The sequence below is a fragment of the Callithrix jacchus genome, chromosome 7 (assembly GCF_049354715.1).
Source record: "Callithrix jacchus isolate 240 chromosome 7, calJac240_pri, whole genome shotgun sequence".
NCBI lineage: Eukaryota > Metazoa > Chordata > Mammalia > Primates > Cebidae > Callithrix > Callithrix jacchus.
Genome location: NC_133508.1, coordinates 129,934,035 through 129,952,900, shown reverse-complemented (window position 1 = coordinate 129,952,900; position 18,866 = coordinate 129,934,035). Strand labels below are relative to the sequence as shown.

The following is an 18,866-nucleotide window of genomic DNA, read 5'->3' as shown; positions in this document are numbered from 1 at the left end:
TATGCACACATATGGTTATTGTCGCACTGTTCAAAATAGCAAAGACTTGGAACCAACCCAAATGCCCATCAATGACAGATGGGATAAAGAAAATGTGGCACAGATACACCATGGAATAGTATGCAGCCATAAAAAAGGACAAGTTCATGTCCTTTGCAGGGATATGGATAAAGCTGGAAACCATCATTCTCAGCAAACTGACACAAGAACAGAAAACCAAACACCACTCATAAGTGGGTGTGGAGCAATGAGAACACATGGACACAGGGAGGGGAACATCACACAACAGGGCCTGTTGGGGTGTAGGGGGATAGAGATGGGATAACATTAGGAGAAATACTCAATGTAGATGATGGGGTGATGGATGCAGCAAACCACCATGACACGTGTATACCTATGTAACAAACCTGCACATCCTGCTCATGTGCCCCAGAACTTAAAGTATATTTAAAAAAAAAAAAACAGCAGAACTCCTAAAATTACTTTTAATTGTATAAGTTATTATTTAGAATTAATATAAATCTCTTTAATATAAATAGGTATTTGAATATTATAATTTCACAGGTCTAATTATTTTAACATTCTTTGAGAAGAACATTAAGTTGGTATTCTAGTTTGGGTTAACTGAATCACTACTCAGTTTTATCTTCTGAAGTGTTTTCCAAACAGGACTTTGCTCAGTGATGTAAGCTTTAGCTGTTATCATTCTGTAGCAGATGCTATCTACGTATGGTTTGGAGGTAGTCTGGAAGAAGACATAAAGATGCAGCATTATTTATAGAAATGAGGTATTTGTACAAGGTCACATTTAAAAACACCTAGCTTTCATTCTTTCAGCAAATCTCTTGAGCACCTTTGTGCTAAATACTATATATGAGTTACTAATCAACAGGAAAATACTTGGTTTCTATCCAAGGAATTTCAAATATGCAAGCCAAAAAGTAGAATACTATAAAAATTGCTTTAATGGATATGTTCCACGTATAAAGGTAAGGAAAACCTAAGTCTGCCTAGGGGGTTGGAGGTGTCTGGGCACACTCTGCAGAGGATAAAGAGCATGAAAACGAAGTGGACAACTGGTGGAGAACTTTCCATAAGATAGGATGTTTGCACTCTGACAGTTCATGACTGCAATCTGACCAAGCCTTATACTTTAGAATTTGAAGGAAGATATGTAAACAATAGGGCCAGCCAAATGCTCTTTTGGCCCCAAATGAGTCTTAAATGGTACTGGCCACTGAAAGTAAATTGAGAAGATTTGAGAGGCTTAGTTCAGGCTTGGGAAACAGTTGCATGCTGAACAGCGATTCCCTGAGGGGAACAGAAGCAAGATATTTGCCAGCCTTGCTCAAAAGGGTGGCATTTTGAAGTTAAAAACCTTAAAATGTATGTGTGTATGTGTCATTTTCCCCAAATGACTCACCTTCGCTATAGTGCACATAAGATTAATAGCATTTACTGTGTTGTGTACTGGAAGTATTCTTAAGTTACAACCCAGGAATCTGAAAAACAGTTCATGTTATACAGATCATATAACTTACTGTCATCTGTTCTCTTAAGAAAGTAGAAAGAAGAGATAAATCTCTATTCTTTGTTATTTGTCTATGCATTTATGCCCTGCCTTACTCCACAGAGGATGTGAGGTGGCTTTATAGCCAGAATTTCACTGACTAAAAAGTGTTCACTTTTGGCTTGGTCTTGTAGGAGAAGGCCATGAAAGAGCATGAACCCTGTCACCTTGATTCACAGAATAGCTATTTGGCCCATATTTCATTAAATTTGATAGGTTAACATCAGTGTTTATCATCTAGCAAAACAAAACTCACCTAAAAGAATTTAGAACTGAAATAAATGCAATATAAGAAAAATAAGTCTATAATGCTATTCTTCCATACCTCTGCTGAATTCTGAACATCAGTTTCCTTTCTTCAGGCCCATGGAGGGCAGCAGACAGAACCAAAAAACTATTTTGGTGAATGTTAATAAATTTCTCAATTTTGGCTAGAAATATTTCTTCAGTTGACGTAAGACATTCCTTAGTATCCATTAATAAAAATGCAACTCCTAGGAAAGGTGAATTGAATATAAAATGTCACTTTGTCATATAGATCAAATTTAGTTATAAACTCAAAATCAACCAAAATAGCTATAAGTATACCAGACGTGTCCAAGCCCTAAACTCATAAGGAGTATAAATTACTATAATGGAATTCCTACACAACAAAATGATTTAGGTAGTTCTTTGAAGTGCTCTGTATAAAAGAATGACTTGTGCTAAATAAGAGAAAAACTTTTTTGAATCAGTAACTACTTTCTTCCCTAGATGAAGGCATTGTTCACATGAAGATACTGGCTAGTTTTTAATTAAAAGAGGAATTCCATTTAAAATGTTAATGTTTTATGTTTTACTTTTAAAATATGTACTAGTTATTATAAAGGATATTACAAAGGATACAGATGAAGAGATGCATAGGGCTAGGTATGTTGGAAGACACATAGAGCTTCAATGCCTTCTCTGGACCTGCCACCCTCGTGCACCTCCATGTGTTCGACAACCAAGAAGCTCCTATAATGATTTTTAAAAGCTGGAAATCAGTTAAAGAAAGGTAGTCTTAAGCAAGCCTTCGGCTGGGTGTGATGGCTCATGCCTGTAATTACAGCACTTTGAGAGGCTAAGGCTGGCAGATCAAGAGGTCAAGAGTTCAAGACCAGCCTGACCAACATGGTAAAACCCCATCTCTACTAAAAATACAAAAATTAGCCAGGCGTGGTTGCGTACCTATAATTTCAGCTACTCAGGAGGCTGAGGCAGGAGAACTGCTTGAACCCAGGAGACAGAGGTTGCAGTGAGCCAAGATCTCATCACTGCACTCTAGCCTGGGTGACAGAGCAAGACTCCATCTAAAAAAATTTTAAAAAAACCAAAAAGCAAGGCTTCAATGATTTCTTGTTGGAGAAACCTTTCTACAAGAACATAAAAAGTTAAGTAAATTAATACACTCAGTGAGCAGATATCTGGAATCTCTGAAACAGCATCAGGCCCATTAAGAATGGTTCGAAAGGGAAACTTGATTACAGCTCTTCAAATGATGTGGGAGACAGTCTGAGGAAAGTGACTGATTATATACTAATTGAGTGAACTTGGGCAACTTATATAACCTCTCTGAACATATGTTTCCTCAACTGTAACATGGGAGTATATTTTTTGTTAGATTTGTCAGAAGGATTAAATTAGATCATGTATATAAAGTATCCAAAGCAAATATTCACTAAATACTTTCTCTCTGGAGGGTTCCGTATTTAGACAGAATAATGAGTTTAGATCTATTCTAGAACCATTTTGAAAGTGCTTGTCTTCCAAAACTGCTAGAAGAGAAGTCTATTTGCAACCCTCCAAATAAAATCCTTTACTTCCACCTTTTTAAAAAATCATTTCTATCATTTCTCAAGCACAGATGGAGCTTCCCCCTAACCATCTCCAAGCCTTCTCTTACCCTAATCTAATTCCTTACTGGACTTTTGTCCACGACTCACAGTTGTATCAGTTATCATTTCAGGAACATGTATTTGTCCCTGTATGATTCTTTGAGTCAATATTTTTATTATATCCAGCAAACTTATACAAATTAATGAAAAACATTTCCCTGTGTTGTTTTTCATATATGAGCTTTGACAAATGTGGTCTCTGTTAATATAAGTAATACTTTAATGTAAGTATAGATTGTTGTGAAAGTGGCTTTTTCTATTTTCATCTCAGTTCCAAAGCAAGCAGTTTTTCCCCCATCCTCTATCAGATACCACTAGTTCAGCTTTATTTTAACAATTGTAATCAAAGGAATATATTGGAATTGGCCATATGCTCTGCATTTGTAGTAGTAACAAAGTTTTAAACATTTACCCCTCCCAAAAGATAACACCTTAACCTTATTACATAGTTACTGAACTATGAAATCATTAGAATTTATGCCAACATATTTCATAAGAAACTTAAGGCAGTAAGCAAATATACTATACCAGAAAGAGAAAATATAATTGATCCATTTTCCACTGAATCTGAATATCTAACCTTGTGGCTTCGATTTTCTAGGGCAGTTGCAATTTCATAACTCTTTAAAAAAAATTCAGAAATACAAACTTAAGACATGCTTATAATTTTATTAAATCTAACGAAAAAATTAAAAGAAGTTTTAATAGCTTATTTTATAATTACCATTTAAGGACACGTTCATCAAAAGAGATGATGATCTCTATGGAGAAAAACTTTTAAGTTTTCTTTCTATGGAGAAAAAACTTAAAAGAGCAAAAATATTTAGTTCTACCAAGACACATTATTTTAAGTTTGGGAGTGAGTTATGTACTACAGTTATGTTACTTAGGAACAAAAATTAAGGACATAATTAAAAAACTGTATGAACCAGAACAAATGCAAACTTCTTTTTCTATTTTAGAGAGTTGGGGTCTGCACATCTCTGTGACCAAAATGCTAATCGAAAAAAAAAAAAAAAAAAGAGAGTGAGTTGTGGTCTCACTTTGTTGCCCAGGTTGACTTCAGACTCCTGAGCTCATGAAATCCTCCCAAAGTAGCTGGGACTATAAGTGCATGCCACCACACCCAGCTGCAAACTTCATTTTAAAAAACAAACAAACAACTTGGGGCCGGGCGCGGTGGCTCAAGCCTGTAATCCCAGCACTTTGGGAGGCTGAGGCGGGTGGATCATGAGGTCAAGAGATCGAGACCATCCTGGTCAACATGGTGAAACCCCGTCTCTACTAAAAATACAAAAATTAGCTGGGCATGGTGGTGCACGCCTGTAGTTCCAGCTATTCTGGAGGCTGAGGCAGGAGAATTGCTTGAACCCAGGAGGCGGAGGTTGTGGTGAGCCGAGATCCTGCCTGACCAACATGGTAAAACCCCAAAATTAGACGGATGTGGTGGTGCATGACTGTAGTCCCAGCTACACAGGAGGCTGAGGCAGGAGAATCACTTGAACTCAGGAGATGGAGGTTGCAGTGAGCCGAGATCCTGCCACTGCACTCCAGCCTGGGGGACAGAGCGAGACTCCACTTAAAAAAAACAAATATACAACTTGGAGGCTGGGCATGGTGGCCAAGGAGAACTTGGAGGCCAAGGCTGGTGGATCACTTGGGTCTAGAAGTTCAAGACTAGTCTTGGCAACAAGGCAAAACCACTTCTCTACAAAAAATACAACACTGAGATAGATGTGGGGGCACATGCCATAGTCCCAGCTACTCATAGGTCGAGGTGGGAGAATCACCTGAGCCTGGAAGGTTGAGGCTACAGTAAGCCGTGATTGTACCACTGCACTTCAGCCTGGGTGACAGAGTGAGACTCTGTCTCAAATAATAATAATAATAAACAACTTAGAGATGGATTCTGACATGCATTAATGTATAACTATGGAAAATAGGTGGTTATTTCTTAAACAGTTGACAGAACCATGTATGCCAGACATATACAATATTATACAGAAGGCAACTAATTCAACAGTTCATCAGTTTACATTAGTTACTTTAGTATACTTTTAATATGTTTTAAGCCTGAGGTGAGTCAGAAAACATGTAAGAAAACAGCTATAGGACTCTTAGCTTTAATACTAACCATTTCAAATATCACCTCATTTCCTATTCCAGCCAAGCAATTAAATCATATTACCCACAATACTAAAATCTAGGTTTTTCCTAATACGTTAACACTTAAACTTGGCCAGGCACAGTGGCTCACACCTATAATCCTAGCACTTTGGGAGGATGAGGTGAGAGAATCGGCTTGAGCCCAGGAGTATGAGACCAAGCTGATGTAGTGAGACATTGTTTCTACTACATTCCTGATGCCCTAAGTAAGTGGTTGCCACATAGCAAGACAACATAGCAAGACCTTTATCTATTAAAAATTAAAAATAAAAATGATAAATAAAACTCAAACTTATTAGTTTGAGTTTCCAGATAGATAGTAATTCCTTAGGTAGATTACTTTTATTTTCTATTTGCCTCAGAATATATATTTTAAGCACACAGGCTGATATTATGTATTAAATACATGCTTCCTTTCTTTTCAAAAGAGTATTTTGTGTCACTCAGACAGATCCTACAGTTTAACTATGGCTCTTTGCGTCTGTTGTTTTAAAATTATATAATGCTTCTAGCAATGGCAGATTAAGTAATTTAGGCCAACCCACCTGCTGAAGGCAACTAAAAAGCTAGACAGTCTTTTAAAATCTGGTTGAATACAACAGAGAGGTAACAGGATAGTAAAAAATTATGAGGCCAAGATCTATATAGAAATTCAAATATATGAGTGAGCATTTAGGCCATTCTTTTCCCTGAGGGCATCTGCCAGTTCAGAAAGAGGCAGAAGAGAGGCTGAACAGATCTTTTGACAAAAATAGAACAGCTCTCAGAGGGACTATAGCCCAGCTTCAAACCATTTCAATCCTTGAAATTGTATTAAGGTGATAACTGAATTACTAGTGCTCTCAAGCACCTTGCAGAAGCACTCCTTAGAGCCACTTTTCTCAATCAGGTCTCCTCATCTGAATTATGGAACAAAGAAAATGATCTGACTATGTTCTCACAGCTAGATGTACATGAGACAATTTAATTCAACATTCTAGATGTACAGGATACAACTTAATTCATCATATACAAGAGATGCCTTAGGAGATGGGTTGTCAGATTTAGCAAATAAAAATATAGAACACTCAGTTAAATGTGAATGAACGACGAACAATGCAATTTTCAATAAAAGTATGTCCCATGCAATATTTGGGACGTAATTATAGTAAAGTCACTGTTTATCTGAAATTCAAACTTTTTTTTTTTTTTTTGGAGACAGCATCTCACTCTGTCTCCCAGGCTGGAGTACAATGGCATGATCTTGGCCCACTGCAACCTCTGCCTCCTGGGTTCAAGTGATTCTCCTGCCTCAGCCTCCCAAGTAGCTGGGATTACAGGCATGCACCACCATGCCCAGCTAATTTTTGTACTTTTAGTAGAGATAGAGTTTCACCATGTTGACCAGGCTGGTCTCAAACTCCTGACCTCAAGCGATCCACCCACCCACCTCCGCCTCCCAAAGTGCTGGGATTATAGGCGTAAGCACTGTGCCCAGCCTGAAATTCAAACTTGACTGTACTGCATTTTATCTGGCAACCACTTAGGGCATCTTACTTAGGGTACTTACTTAGGGCATTGGGAATTTAATTTTCTTATAGAATTAAAATCTCTCAAGGGGAATATAGCACTATTCTAGGCTTCAAATTATTTCTACAATTTTTCAAATACAAATTCCAACATACAATAAAAAATAATCAGACATACAAAGGGACACAATTCCATGAAAGAAAAGTATCAGAAACAACAGAGAACAGAAACACGCCCACAGGGGATTCATGTAGTGAAGCTACCAAATACACACCTTAAAACAGCCTGTTTACTATGATCAAGGAGATAAAAGCTAGCTTGAGAACTTTGGCAAAGAACAAGATATGTTTAAAAATGAAAAAACATGAGTTTAAAAAACTCCCTAAAATTTGATTGAAACAGGGCCAGGCACAGTGGCTCATGCCTATAATCCCAGCACTTTGGAAGGCCAAGGTAATGAATCACTTGAGCTCAGGAGTTCAAGACTGGCCTGGGCAACATAGTGAGACCTTGTCTATATAAAAAACAAACAAATAAATAATATAAAAATTTTGAGTCAAATCTTTGAAATAAAAAGCAGTGTATTAATCAGACAAGTGAAGGAAGAAGACAAATGTGAGAAGAGCATGGACAGAAAGAATAACATAGGTAGACTGCTGGCAAGATGACCAAATAGGAACAGCTCCAGTGTGCAGCTCCCAGAAAGAGCAACACAGAAGGAGGGTATCTTCACATTTCCAACTGAGGTACCTGGTTCATCTCACTGGGACTTGTGGGACAGTGGGTGCAGCCCAAGGAGGGTGAGCCAAAGCAGGGTGGGGTGTCTCTTCACTTGGGAAGCACGAGAGGGTGGTAAACTCCATCTCCTAGCCAAGGAAAGCCATTAGGGACTGTTCCCAGTGCTCCAGGCCAGATATTGTGCTTTTCCCATGGTCTTCATAACCTGCAGACCAGGAGATTCCCTCTGGTGCCTGCAACACCAGAAACCTGGGTTTCCAGCACAAAACTGGGCAGCCGTTTGAGAAGACACCCAGCTAGCCACAGCACTTTTTTTTTCATATCCAAGTGGCACCTGGAACACCAGCAAGACAGAACCATTCACTTCCCTGAAAAAGGGGGCTAAAGCCAGAGAACCAAGTGCTCAGGCTCGGCAGGTCCTACTGCCACAAAGACCAGCAAGCTAAGATCCACTGGCTTGAAATTCTCACAGTCGCCACAGCAGTCTGAACTCAACCTGGGAAGTTCAAGCTTGGTGGAGGAAGGGGTGTCTGCCATTGCTGAGGCTTGGGTAGGCGGTTTTAACCTCGCCTCTGTAAATAAAGTCGTCAGGAAATCTGAACAGGGTGGAGTCCATAGCAGCTCAACAAGGAAACTGCAGGCAGACTGTGTCACTAGAATCACTTCTCAATGCACAGGCATCTCTGAAAAAAGCACATCCCATCAGGGACTAAATAAGGGCCCCAACTTCCTGGAACAGAGCACCTGGGAAAAGGGGCAGTTGTGGGTACAGCTTCAGCAGACTAAAATGTCCCTGCCTGGCAGCTCTGAAGAGAGCAGTAGATTTCCCAGCACAGCATTTGAGCTCTGATAAGGAACAAACTGTGTCCACAATTAGCTCCCTGACCCCGATATATCATGTCTAGGAGACACCTCTCAGGACTGACAGACATCTCATACAGGAGAGCTCTGGCTGGCATCTGGTGGGTACCCTTCCGGGTCAAAGCCACCAGAGGAAGGAAAAGGAGCAATCTTTGTTTCTCTGCAGCCCTCACTGGTGATTCCCAGGCAAGCAGGAAGTGGACCTCCAGCAAACTCCAGCAGACCTGCAGCAGAGGGGCCTGACTGTTAGAAGGAAAACTAACAAACAGAAAGAAATAGTTCCAACGTCAACTGAAAGGACGTCCACTCAGAGACCTCATATAAAGTTCACCAACTTCAAAGACCAAAGGTAAACAAACCCCCAAAGAGGGGAAGAAGCCAGGGCAAAAAGGCTAAAAATTCCAAAACCAGAATGCTTCTTCTCCTCCAAGGGATCACAACTCCTCACCAGTAAGGGAACAAAACTGGATGGAGAATGAGTTTGATGAATTGACAGAAGCAGGCTTCAGAAGGTTGGTAATAACAAACTTCTGTAAGCTAAAGGAGCATGTTCTAGCTCAATGCAAGGAAGCTAAGAACCTTAAAAAAAGGTTAGACCAAATGCTTACTAGAATAACCAGCATGGAGAAGAACATAAATGACCTGATGGAGCTGAAAAACACAGCACAAGAACTTTGTGAAGCATACATAACTTTCAATAGCTGAATTGACCAAGCAGAAGGAAGGATATCAGAGATTGAAGATCAACTCAACAAAGTAAAGCAAGAAGGCAAGACTAGGGAAAAAAGAGTGAAAAGCAATGAAGAAATCCTCAAAGCAATATGGGGTTATGTGAAAAGACCAAATCTGTTTGATCGGTGTACCTGAAAGTGATGGAGAGAATGAAATCAAGCTGGAAAACACTCTTCAGGACATTATCCAGGAGAATATCCCCAACCTAGTGACACAAGCCAACATTCAACTTCAGGAAATACAGAGAACATTACAAAGATGCTCCTCAAGAGGAGCAACCCCAAGACGCATAATCGTCAGATTCACCAGGGTTGAAATGAAGGAAAAAATGCTAAGGGCAGCCAGAGAGAAATGTCAGGTTACCCACAAAGGGAAGCCCATCAGACTCAGCATATCTCTCAGCAAAAATCCTACAAGCCAGTGGGGACAAACATTCAACATCCTTAAAGGAAAGGAATTTTCAACCCAGAATTTCATATCCAGCCAAACTAAGCTTCATAAGCAAAGGAAAAATAAAAATCATTCGCAAACAAGCAAATGCTGATAAATTTTGTCACCACCAGGCCTGCATTACAAGAGCTACTGAAGGAAGCATGGAAACACAGAAAGGAACACTCAGTACCAGCCACTGCAAAACATACTACATTGTAAAGACTATTGACACTATGAAGAAACTGCATCAACTAACAGGCAAAACAACCCAGCTAGCATCATAATAACAAGATCAAATTCACACATAACAATATTAACCTTAAATGTAAATGGGTTAAATGCCTCCATTAAAGGACACAGACAGGCAAACTGGATAAAAAGTCAAGATCCATCAGTGTGTATTGAGAATACCCATCTCGCATACAAAGACACATACAGGCTCAAAATAAAAGGATGAAGGAAGGTTTACCAAGCAAATGGAAAGCAAAAAAAAAAAAAAAAAAGCAGGAATTGCAATCCCAGTCTCTGATTAAATAGATTTTAAACCAACAAAGATCAAAAGAGACAAAGAAGGGCATTACATAATGGTAAAGGGATCAATGTAACAAGAGCTAACTATTCTAAATATACATGCATGCAATACAGGAGCACCCAGATACATGAAGCAAGTTCTTTTTTTTTTTTGAGATGAAGTTTCACTCTTGTTACCCAGGCTGGAGTGCAATGGCACGATCTTGGCTCACCGCAAGATCCGCCTCCTGGGTTCAAGCAATTCTCCTGCCTCAGTCTCCCAAGTAGCTGGGACTACAGGCATGCACCACCACGCCCAGCTAATCGTTTTGTATTTTTAGTAGAGACGGGTTTCCCCATGTTGACCAGTATGGTCTTGAGCTCTTGTTGTGATCCACCCACCTCGGCCTCCCAAAGTCCTGGGATTATAGGTGTGAGCCACCGTGCCTGGCCAAAGCAAGTTCTTAAAGACCTACAAAGAGACTTAGACTCCCACACAATAATAGTGGGAGACTTTAACACCCACTGTCAATATTAGACGGATCAACGACAGAGAAAATTAACAAGGATGTTCAGGACTTGAACTCGGATCTGGACCAACCAGACCTAATAGACATCTACAGAACTCTACCCTAAATCCACAGAATATACATTCTTCTTAGCACATTGCATTTACTCTAAAATTGACCACATAATTGGAAGTAAAACACTCATCAGCAAATACAAAAAGAACAGAAATCCTAACAGTCTCTCAGACCATGGTGCAATAAAATTATAACTTAGATTAAAAAACACACTCAAAACCTCACAACTACACGGAAACTGAACAACCTGCTCCTAAATGACTACTGGATAAATAATGAAATGAAAGCAGAAATAAAGATGTTATTTGAAACCAGTGAGAGTGAAGACACTATGTACCAGAATCTTTGAGACACATTTAAAGCAGTGAGTAGAGGGAAATTTATAGTACTATATGCCCAAAAGAGAAACGAGGAAAGATCTAAAATCGAGACCCTAATGTCATGATTAAAAGAACTAGAGGAGCAAGAACAAACAAATTCAAAAGCTAGCAGAAGACAAGAAATAACTAAGATCAGAGCAGAACTGAAGGAGATAGAGACACAAAAAACCCTTCAAAAAAAAATAAATCAATGAATCCAGGAGCTGTTTTTTTTTTGAAAAGATCAACAAAATAGATAGACTGCTAGCCAGACTAACGAAGAAAAGAGAAGAATCAAATAGATGCAATAAAAATGATAAAGGGGATATCACCACTGATCCCACAGAAATACAAACTACCATCAGAGAATATTATAAACACCTCTATGCAAATAAACCAGTAAATCTAGAAGAAATGGGTAAATTCCTGTACACTTACACTCTCAAGACTAAGTCAGGAAGTCAAATTGCTGAATAGAGCAATAACAAGGTCTGAAATTGAGGTAGCATTTAATAGCCTACCAACCAAAAAAGTCCAGGACCAGATGGGTTCACCACCGAATTCTACCAGAGGTACAAAGAGGAGCTGGTACCATTCCTTCTGAAACTATTCTAAACAATAGAAAAAGAGGGAATCCTCCCTAACTCATCTTATAAGACCATCATCATCCTGATACCAAAACCTGGCAGAGACACAACTAAAAAAGAAAATTTCAAGCAAATATCCACAATGAACACTGATGTGAAAATCCTCAAAAAAATTTTGACAAACAGAATCCAACAGCACATCAAAAAGCTTATCCATCATGATCAAGTTGGCTTTATCCCTGGGATGCAAGGCTGGTTCAACATATGCAAATCTATAAACGTAATCCATCACATAAACAGAACCAAAGACAAAAACCACATGATTATCTCATCTTCGACAAAATTCAACAGCACTTTATGATAAAAAAAAAACTCTCAGTAAACTGGGTACTGATGGAACGTATGTCAAAATAATAAGAGCTATTTATGACACAATCACAGCCAATATCATACTGAATGGGCAAAAACTGGAAGCATTCCCTTTGAGAACCAGCACAAGATAAGGATGCCCTCCCTCTCTCACCACTCCTATTCGACATACTATTGGAAGTTCTGGCCAGGGCAATCAGGCAAGAAAAAGAAATAATGGGCATTCAGTTAGGAAAAGAGGAAGTAAAATTGTCTCTGTTTGCAGTTGACATCATTGTATATTTAGAAAACCCCATCGTCTCAGCCCAAAATCTCCTTAAGTTGATAAGCAACTTCAGCATACAAAATCGATTCTCAGGATACAAAATCAATGTGCAAAAATCACAAGCATTCCTATACACCAATACCAGACAAACAGCCAAATCATGAATGAACTCCCATTCACAACTGCTACAAAGAGAATAAAATACCTAGGAATACAACTAACAAGGGATATGAAGGACCTCTTCAAGGAGAACTACAAACCACTGCTGAAGGAAATTAGATGGGTGCGGTGGCGGGTATGGTGGCAGGTTCCTGTAATCCCAGCGACTTGGGAGGCTGAGGCAGGAGTATTGCTTGAACCCAGGGGGCAGAGGTTGCAGTGAGCAGAGATTGTGCCACTGCACTCCAGCCTGGGCAACAAAGTAAGCCTCCGTCGCAAAAAAAAAAAAAAAAAAAGATGTTTGCATTTGTATGTTTATTGCAGCACCATTCACAATAGCAAAGATATGTATTTAACCTCTATAAATGGATGATTGGATAAAGAAAATGTGATATATATCCACTGTGGAATACTAGTTAGCCATAAAAAATAAAATCATGTATTTTGCAGCAACATGGATGGAACTGGAGGCCACTAATGTTAAGTAAAATAATTCAGAAACAGAAAGACAAAGACCACATATTTTCACTTATAAGTGGGAACTAAATATGTATACATGGTCAGAGTATGAATTGATAGACATTGGAGACTTGGAATGGTTAGGTAGGAACCTGCCACCATACCCGCCACCGCACCCATCTAATTTTTAATTTTTTTAGTAGAGATGGGTTTCACCATCTTGGCCAGGCTGGTCTTGAACTTCTGACCTCATGATCTACCGCCTTAGCTTCCCAAGTGCTGGGATTACAGGCGTGAGCCACTGTGCCCAGCCACAAATACCTTTTTAATATAATTATTTATTTTCATTCATGCAGATACTCATTTGTGAGACTGTTGCATTCTTCAGATAAAAAGGAAGGGATCCAAAATGGAATGTCTGAGCCTTAGGAAAGAAAGAAGAGCACAGAAAATAACAAAGACATAAGTAAATACAAACAGATTGTTAACCTTTTTTTTTTTTTTTTTTGAGACGGAGTCTCGCTCTGTTGGCTAGGCTGGAGTGCAGTGGTATGATCTCGGCTCACAACCTCCGCCTCTCGGGTTCAAGCGATTCTCATGCCCAGACTCCCAAGTAGCTGGGATTACACATGTACACCACAATGCCTGGCTAATTTTTGTATTTTTAGTAGAGATGGGGTTTTGCCATGTTGGCCAGACTGATCTGGAACTCCTGACCTCAGGTGATCTGCCTGTCTTGGCCTCTCAAAGTGCTAGGGTTACAGGGATGAGCCACTGTGCCTGGCCAGATGTTAACTTTAGAAAATATTAGTAAGACTTTGTGGAATTAAAAACACAAAATTGAAATGAAAAAGACAAAACAAAACAAAAAACAAAAAGAACAAAAAGAAATTTAAAAAATAAAAAATAAACAAAAGTACAAAAAAAAACCCCATAAAATTGAAATATATGACAGCTTGGAATTAAAGTGTTCAAAGATTCTTTTGTTGTTTAAGAGTCAGCTAAAGAGGATTACTTACTTTGGCTTTGTGGCACTAAATGTATACTGCAGTTGTTACTCAGTATACACAGCTGGGATTGGTTCCAGGAGCCCTCCAACCTTGTGTATATCCAAATTTGTGCATATTTAAGTCCCAAAGTAACCCCATAGAGCTCATATACACAAAACGTTGGCCCTCATACAGTTTTCACATCTGATGAATACTGTATTTTCTATCAGCTTTGGTTGGAAAAACATCCACATATAAGTGAATCTGTCCAATTCAAATCCATGTTGTTTAAGGGTCAAGGATATATGTCAAAATTTCTAGGATAACTACTAAAAGGTAGAAATAGAGCCTATAACTTCCAACGCTAGTAGTGAAACACAAAGAAATGAGAAAAAAATAACCAATCCACTGGGCATGATGGCTCATGCCTGTAATCCCAGCACTTTAGGAGGCCAAGGGAGGAGGGTCGTTTGAGGCCAGAAATTCAAGACCAGTCTGGGCAGCATAGCAAGACCCTGTCTCTACAAAAAAAAAAAAAAAACAAAAAAGAAAAATTAGCCAGGCCTGGTGGCATGGACCTGTAGTCTCAGCTGCTCAAGAGGCTAGGGTGAGAGGATGCTTGAGCTCAGGATGTTGAGGTTACAGTGAAGCCAGGGTGACAGAGCAAGACACTCTCAAGTAAATAAGTAAATAAGTAACCAATCAACACAAAAAGAGGCAAGAAAGGAGGGAAAAAAAAGCAACATAGAATAGGTGGGACAAATAGAAACCACAAAGCAAGACAGGTAAACATGATGAATAAATGAACTAGAGGTAGTTGCTTTGGGTAAATCAGGATGGGTTACTCCTTCTCTCAACATCAGTCTGGAAAACAAAAAGTCTATAGAAATAAAAGAGAAACATGAATTCCAGAAACCTAACAATATACTAGTATGTTATGGATCTAAATGACTGAAGCCAACAGGGCAAAGTGCAGCTTCAGGCAGCAGTGAGAAGACAGGTTTGATAGAAACATCTTAATTTAAGTCTTATTCTTGCCTCCCTACTCCTTATTGTGGAACAATCTTTTCTTGCCCCTTCATTCCAGGTATCAGCTGCTGTCCATAAGATAAGTATCAGGGCAATGGAGAAGTCTTGTGAGCTGACCACCTACACTCAGGCATTCAACTTTCCATCTTTTCCTCTCCAAACTGTAAGAAGACAGTCTCCTTTCAATGCTGCCAAGGCTAGGTTATCAGTCTCTGGTTGTTTAGCTCTCAAAAAACCCTAACTAATATATATTTGCATATCTTTGCTGTTTCTGGAATTCCTTAACATCTCCCTTAGAGTGCTTACGGAAAGAAAAAAAAGAACTTTAGAAAATCTCCAACCTTCAAAGAATTAGGGAAGTAGGATATTGAAAATGAATGCAAAAAGTCTATTAATTTATTTTTACAATACATTTAGTTTATGCACTTTCTGTTTCCCCACAACTAATTGTAGATAATCAAGCTAAGGCTCTTTTAAAATACTGTTCTACATGAAAGGTGCTTTTAATTTTTGAAGTTAAAGATCAGTGGCACAGATGCCCCTTTACCTTAAGAGATGAGCTAACAATAATGGTGGTTGTCCATTTTATTTTTTCTTTTCCACTTTCAGCCATCTGTCTGTCTGTGGATCAGCCTAGCTTCTAATGGTATGACAATCTGAGAAAAACAAGAACAAAAAGAATACAAAGAAATGTCTGATCAATGAGTAAATTAAAGATGGAAATAAAAACAGGGTATTGGAGACATTTTAAAGAATATCTGAATATCAAAATTTGACAACAGAAAAAGTATCTGTCTTGTTATACGTTTAGCTTATTCAATACTATGCTTCCTACTAACGAGTGTTAAAAGCAATGATTCCCATTTCAGCATACAAACTTTAAAGAAAGAGGACTTGAATCAAGAACATGCAAGGTCTGAGGTTTTTATCCTACCTGCAGGCTAAAAAGTTAAACTGCCAGAGTTTCACATATACAGACAAAAGACAGACTCATAGACAAAGGACAGTTTTTTATTCAGAGCAATAGTAGTATAGCCACAGTATCATCATTTTCTTGCACCAGTTCCTCAAGCCCAATTCCCACAGGGTGATGGGACAAAGGCCAGGTGACATCTGCACACACAGTGGGTTGCATTATAGGAAAGAAACCCAGAGCTTTGGAAACTTCAGTCTTTTGTAAGCAAACCTGCCTTCTACTATGGAGGGAAATACTTTATCTCACATAAGTAATATGTGAGACCTGATTATTTGCATCTTTTTCTTTTAAGACAGGGTCTCGCTCTTTCACCCACAGGCTGGAGTATTGTGGTGCAATCCTAGCCTTAAACTCCTAGGCTCAAGCAATCCTCCTGCCTGAGCTTCTCAAGTAGCTAGGACTCAGGTACATACCACGATGCCTGGCTATTTTTTTTTTTTTACTTGTTGTGGAGATGGGAGTCTCCCTATGTTGGCCAAGCCAGTCTTCAACTCCTGGCTTCAAGTGACCCTCTCACCTCAACCTCCCAAACTGTTAGGACTACAAGTGTGAGCCACTGCACCTGGCCAATGTATGCAGTTCTAAGAAGTACACAGGTGATGCTGATGATGCTGGTGTCGGGACCACACTTTAAGAACCACTGCACTAACAGAAGGAAGAATATTCTGGAGAACAACAACGTACCATACATCGGCAACCAGGTATATAGTAAAATAAAATTGCATTTAATTTCAGTGTACTAAACATATATAGTATACGTATTTGAGGTGAGACAAAAGAAAATTACTGTAAACTTAGTAGCATAAAATGGAATCTCACTGTGCTCTAAATTTGCTACTTTTCTAATTTCATTTAGACTGAAAATCCTAAAGCCATGTTTCCACTTATGTCTTTTGCCAATTTTCCTATTAGTTTTTTCTTTTTCTTATTCATTTGTAGGATTTCTTTATATATTACAGATATCAGTCCTTTGTTGGCTATATGTACTTTCTCCCTGTTTGTGACTTGTCTTTTTTTCCTCCTTCTTTAGGGTAATTTTTGATACACACAAATTATTATTTCCAATGTAGTCAAACTAATCAATCTTTTCATTTACGGTTAGTGGGTTTTGTTTCTTATTTAAGAAATCTTCCTCCAATGCAAGGTACCAATAATTAAAAAAAGAAAAAAAAGAAAAGAAATCTTCCTGGGTAGCCATCTTGCTCTTGCTGTGGGCTGCAGTTGGAGGACTTTCCCTGCTTCAGATTAACCAACAGCACAAATCAAGAAAAGCTAGTCAAACTTCCTGATCAGGTCCAGACAGAGGGCAAGGGTATAGCTCACCGAAAGAAGGCAGTACATAGAACAGCTACAGCTGATGACAGAAAGCTGGAGAATAGCTACAAGCTGGACAATAGCCAGGTCATCACCATTGGCAACGAGTGGTTCCAGTGTCCAGAGGTGCTGTTCTAGCCTTCCTTCGGGGGCATGGAATCTTGTGGCATCCACAAGACCACCTTCAACTCCATCATGAAGTGTGATGTGGATATCTGCAAAGACCTCTATTCCAACCAGCAGCATCACTATGTACCCAGGCATCGCCAACAGGATGCAGAAGGAGATCACTATCCTGGTACATAGCACTATAAAGATCAAGATCATTGCATCCCCAGAGCAAAAGTACTTGGTATGGATTGGCGGCTCCATCCTGTCACTGACCACCTTCCAGCAGATGTGGATTAGCAAGCAGGAGTACGACGAGTAAGCCCCTCCACCATTCACGGCAAATGCTTCTAAATGGACTGTGAGCATATGTTGCATGGGTTAATTCGGAAGTGTAAATTTGCCCCTAGCAAATGCATACAGCTCATGCTGACCTCACAAAACTGGAATAAGCCTTCAAAAAGAAATTGTCCTTGAAGCTTGTAACTGATATCAGCACTGGATGATAAAACTTGTTACTGATTTTGACCTTGTATTCAAGTTAACTGTTCCCCTTGGTATTTGCTTAATACCCTGTACATATATTTGATTTCAACCCTTAGTATATGTGGCTTGGTCACTTTGTAGCTGAGGTAAGAATGTGCTTGTGAAAGACAAGTCTGTGGTTTGGTGAGTCTGTGTGGCCAGCAGTCTCTGATCGGTGCAGGGTTTAATGTGTCAGGGCTGAGTGTTCTGGGATTTCTCTAGAGGCTGGTAAGGGCTTCTGAACCAGTTGTTTCTGTCCTTTCAATCAGGACTTCTGGAGAGTCACAACTGTATCTAGAAAAATTGTCTGCCAGAAGCAATGCTAAATCCCCTATGGGGGAAAATATCATCCAGAGCCTCAGATTAAAAATTAGTGTTATAATTTTGCAATCATAATATGCAGCACACAATAAAAAAAATACTCAGGCATACAAAGAGTTAAGAACAACTGAAAACCAAGGGAAAAGGCTGACTGTAAAGAAGAGACCAAGGGGAGACTAAAATATTGGCATTGTCATATCCAGACTATAACTGATTAATTTGTTCAAAGCAGTATATGACAGAGAATTTTGGCAGAAAATTTAAAACCGTAAAAGTAAATAAAATGGAAATTCTAAAAATGAAAAAATTTCAAAATTGGAAACAACTCAATGGAGAGGTTAAAAAGCAGATTAAACACAAGTGTGGAATGTAGGTCAGAGGAAAACAT

The 18,866-nt window shown here is 39.1% G+C and overlaps 1 protein-coding gene across 1 annotated transcript in view; it reads right to left on the bottom strand.

The window, feature by feature from the left end:
• Positions 1 to 474: 474 nt before the first annotated feature.
• C7H1orf146 (chromosome 7 C1orf146 homolog) overlaps positions 475 to 18,866 on the bottom strand; it is a 36,140-nt gene continuing 17,748 nt past the window's right edge. The window contains exons 2-6 of the mRNA XM_035252137.3: positions 15,782 to 15,890; positions 4,015 to 4,108; positions 1,896 to 2,064; positions 1,424 to 1,502; positions 475 to 745 (exon numbers count right to left, since the gene is read on the bottom strand). Coding sequence (XP_035108028.1) covers positions 611 to 745; positions 1,424 to 1,502; positions 1,896 to 2,064; positions 4,015 to 4,108; positions 15,782 to 15,847 — 543 coding nt within the window. The 5' untranslated portion in view covers positions 15,848 to 15,890 and the 3' untranslated portion in view covers positions 475 to 610. The remainder of the gene's footprint in view (positions 746 to 1,423; positions 1,503 to 1,895; positions 2,065 to 4,014; positions 4,109 to 15,781; positions 15,891 to 18,866) is intronic.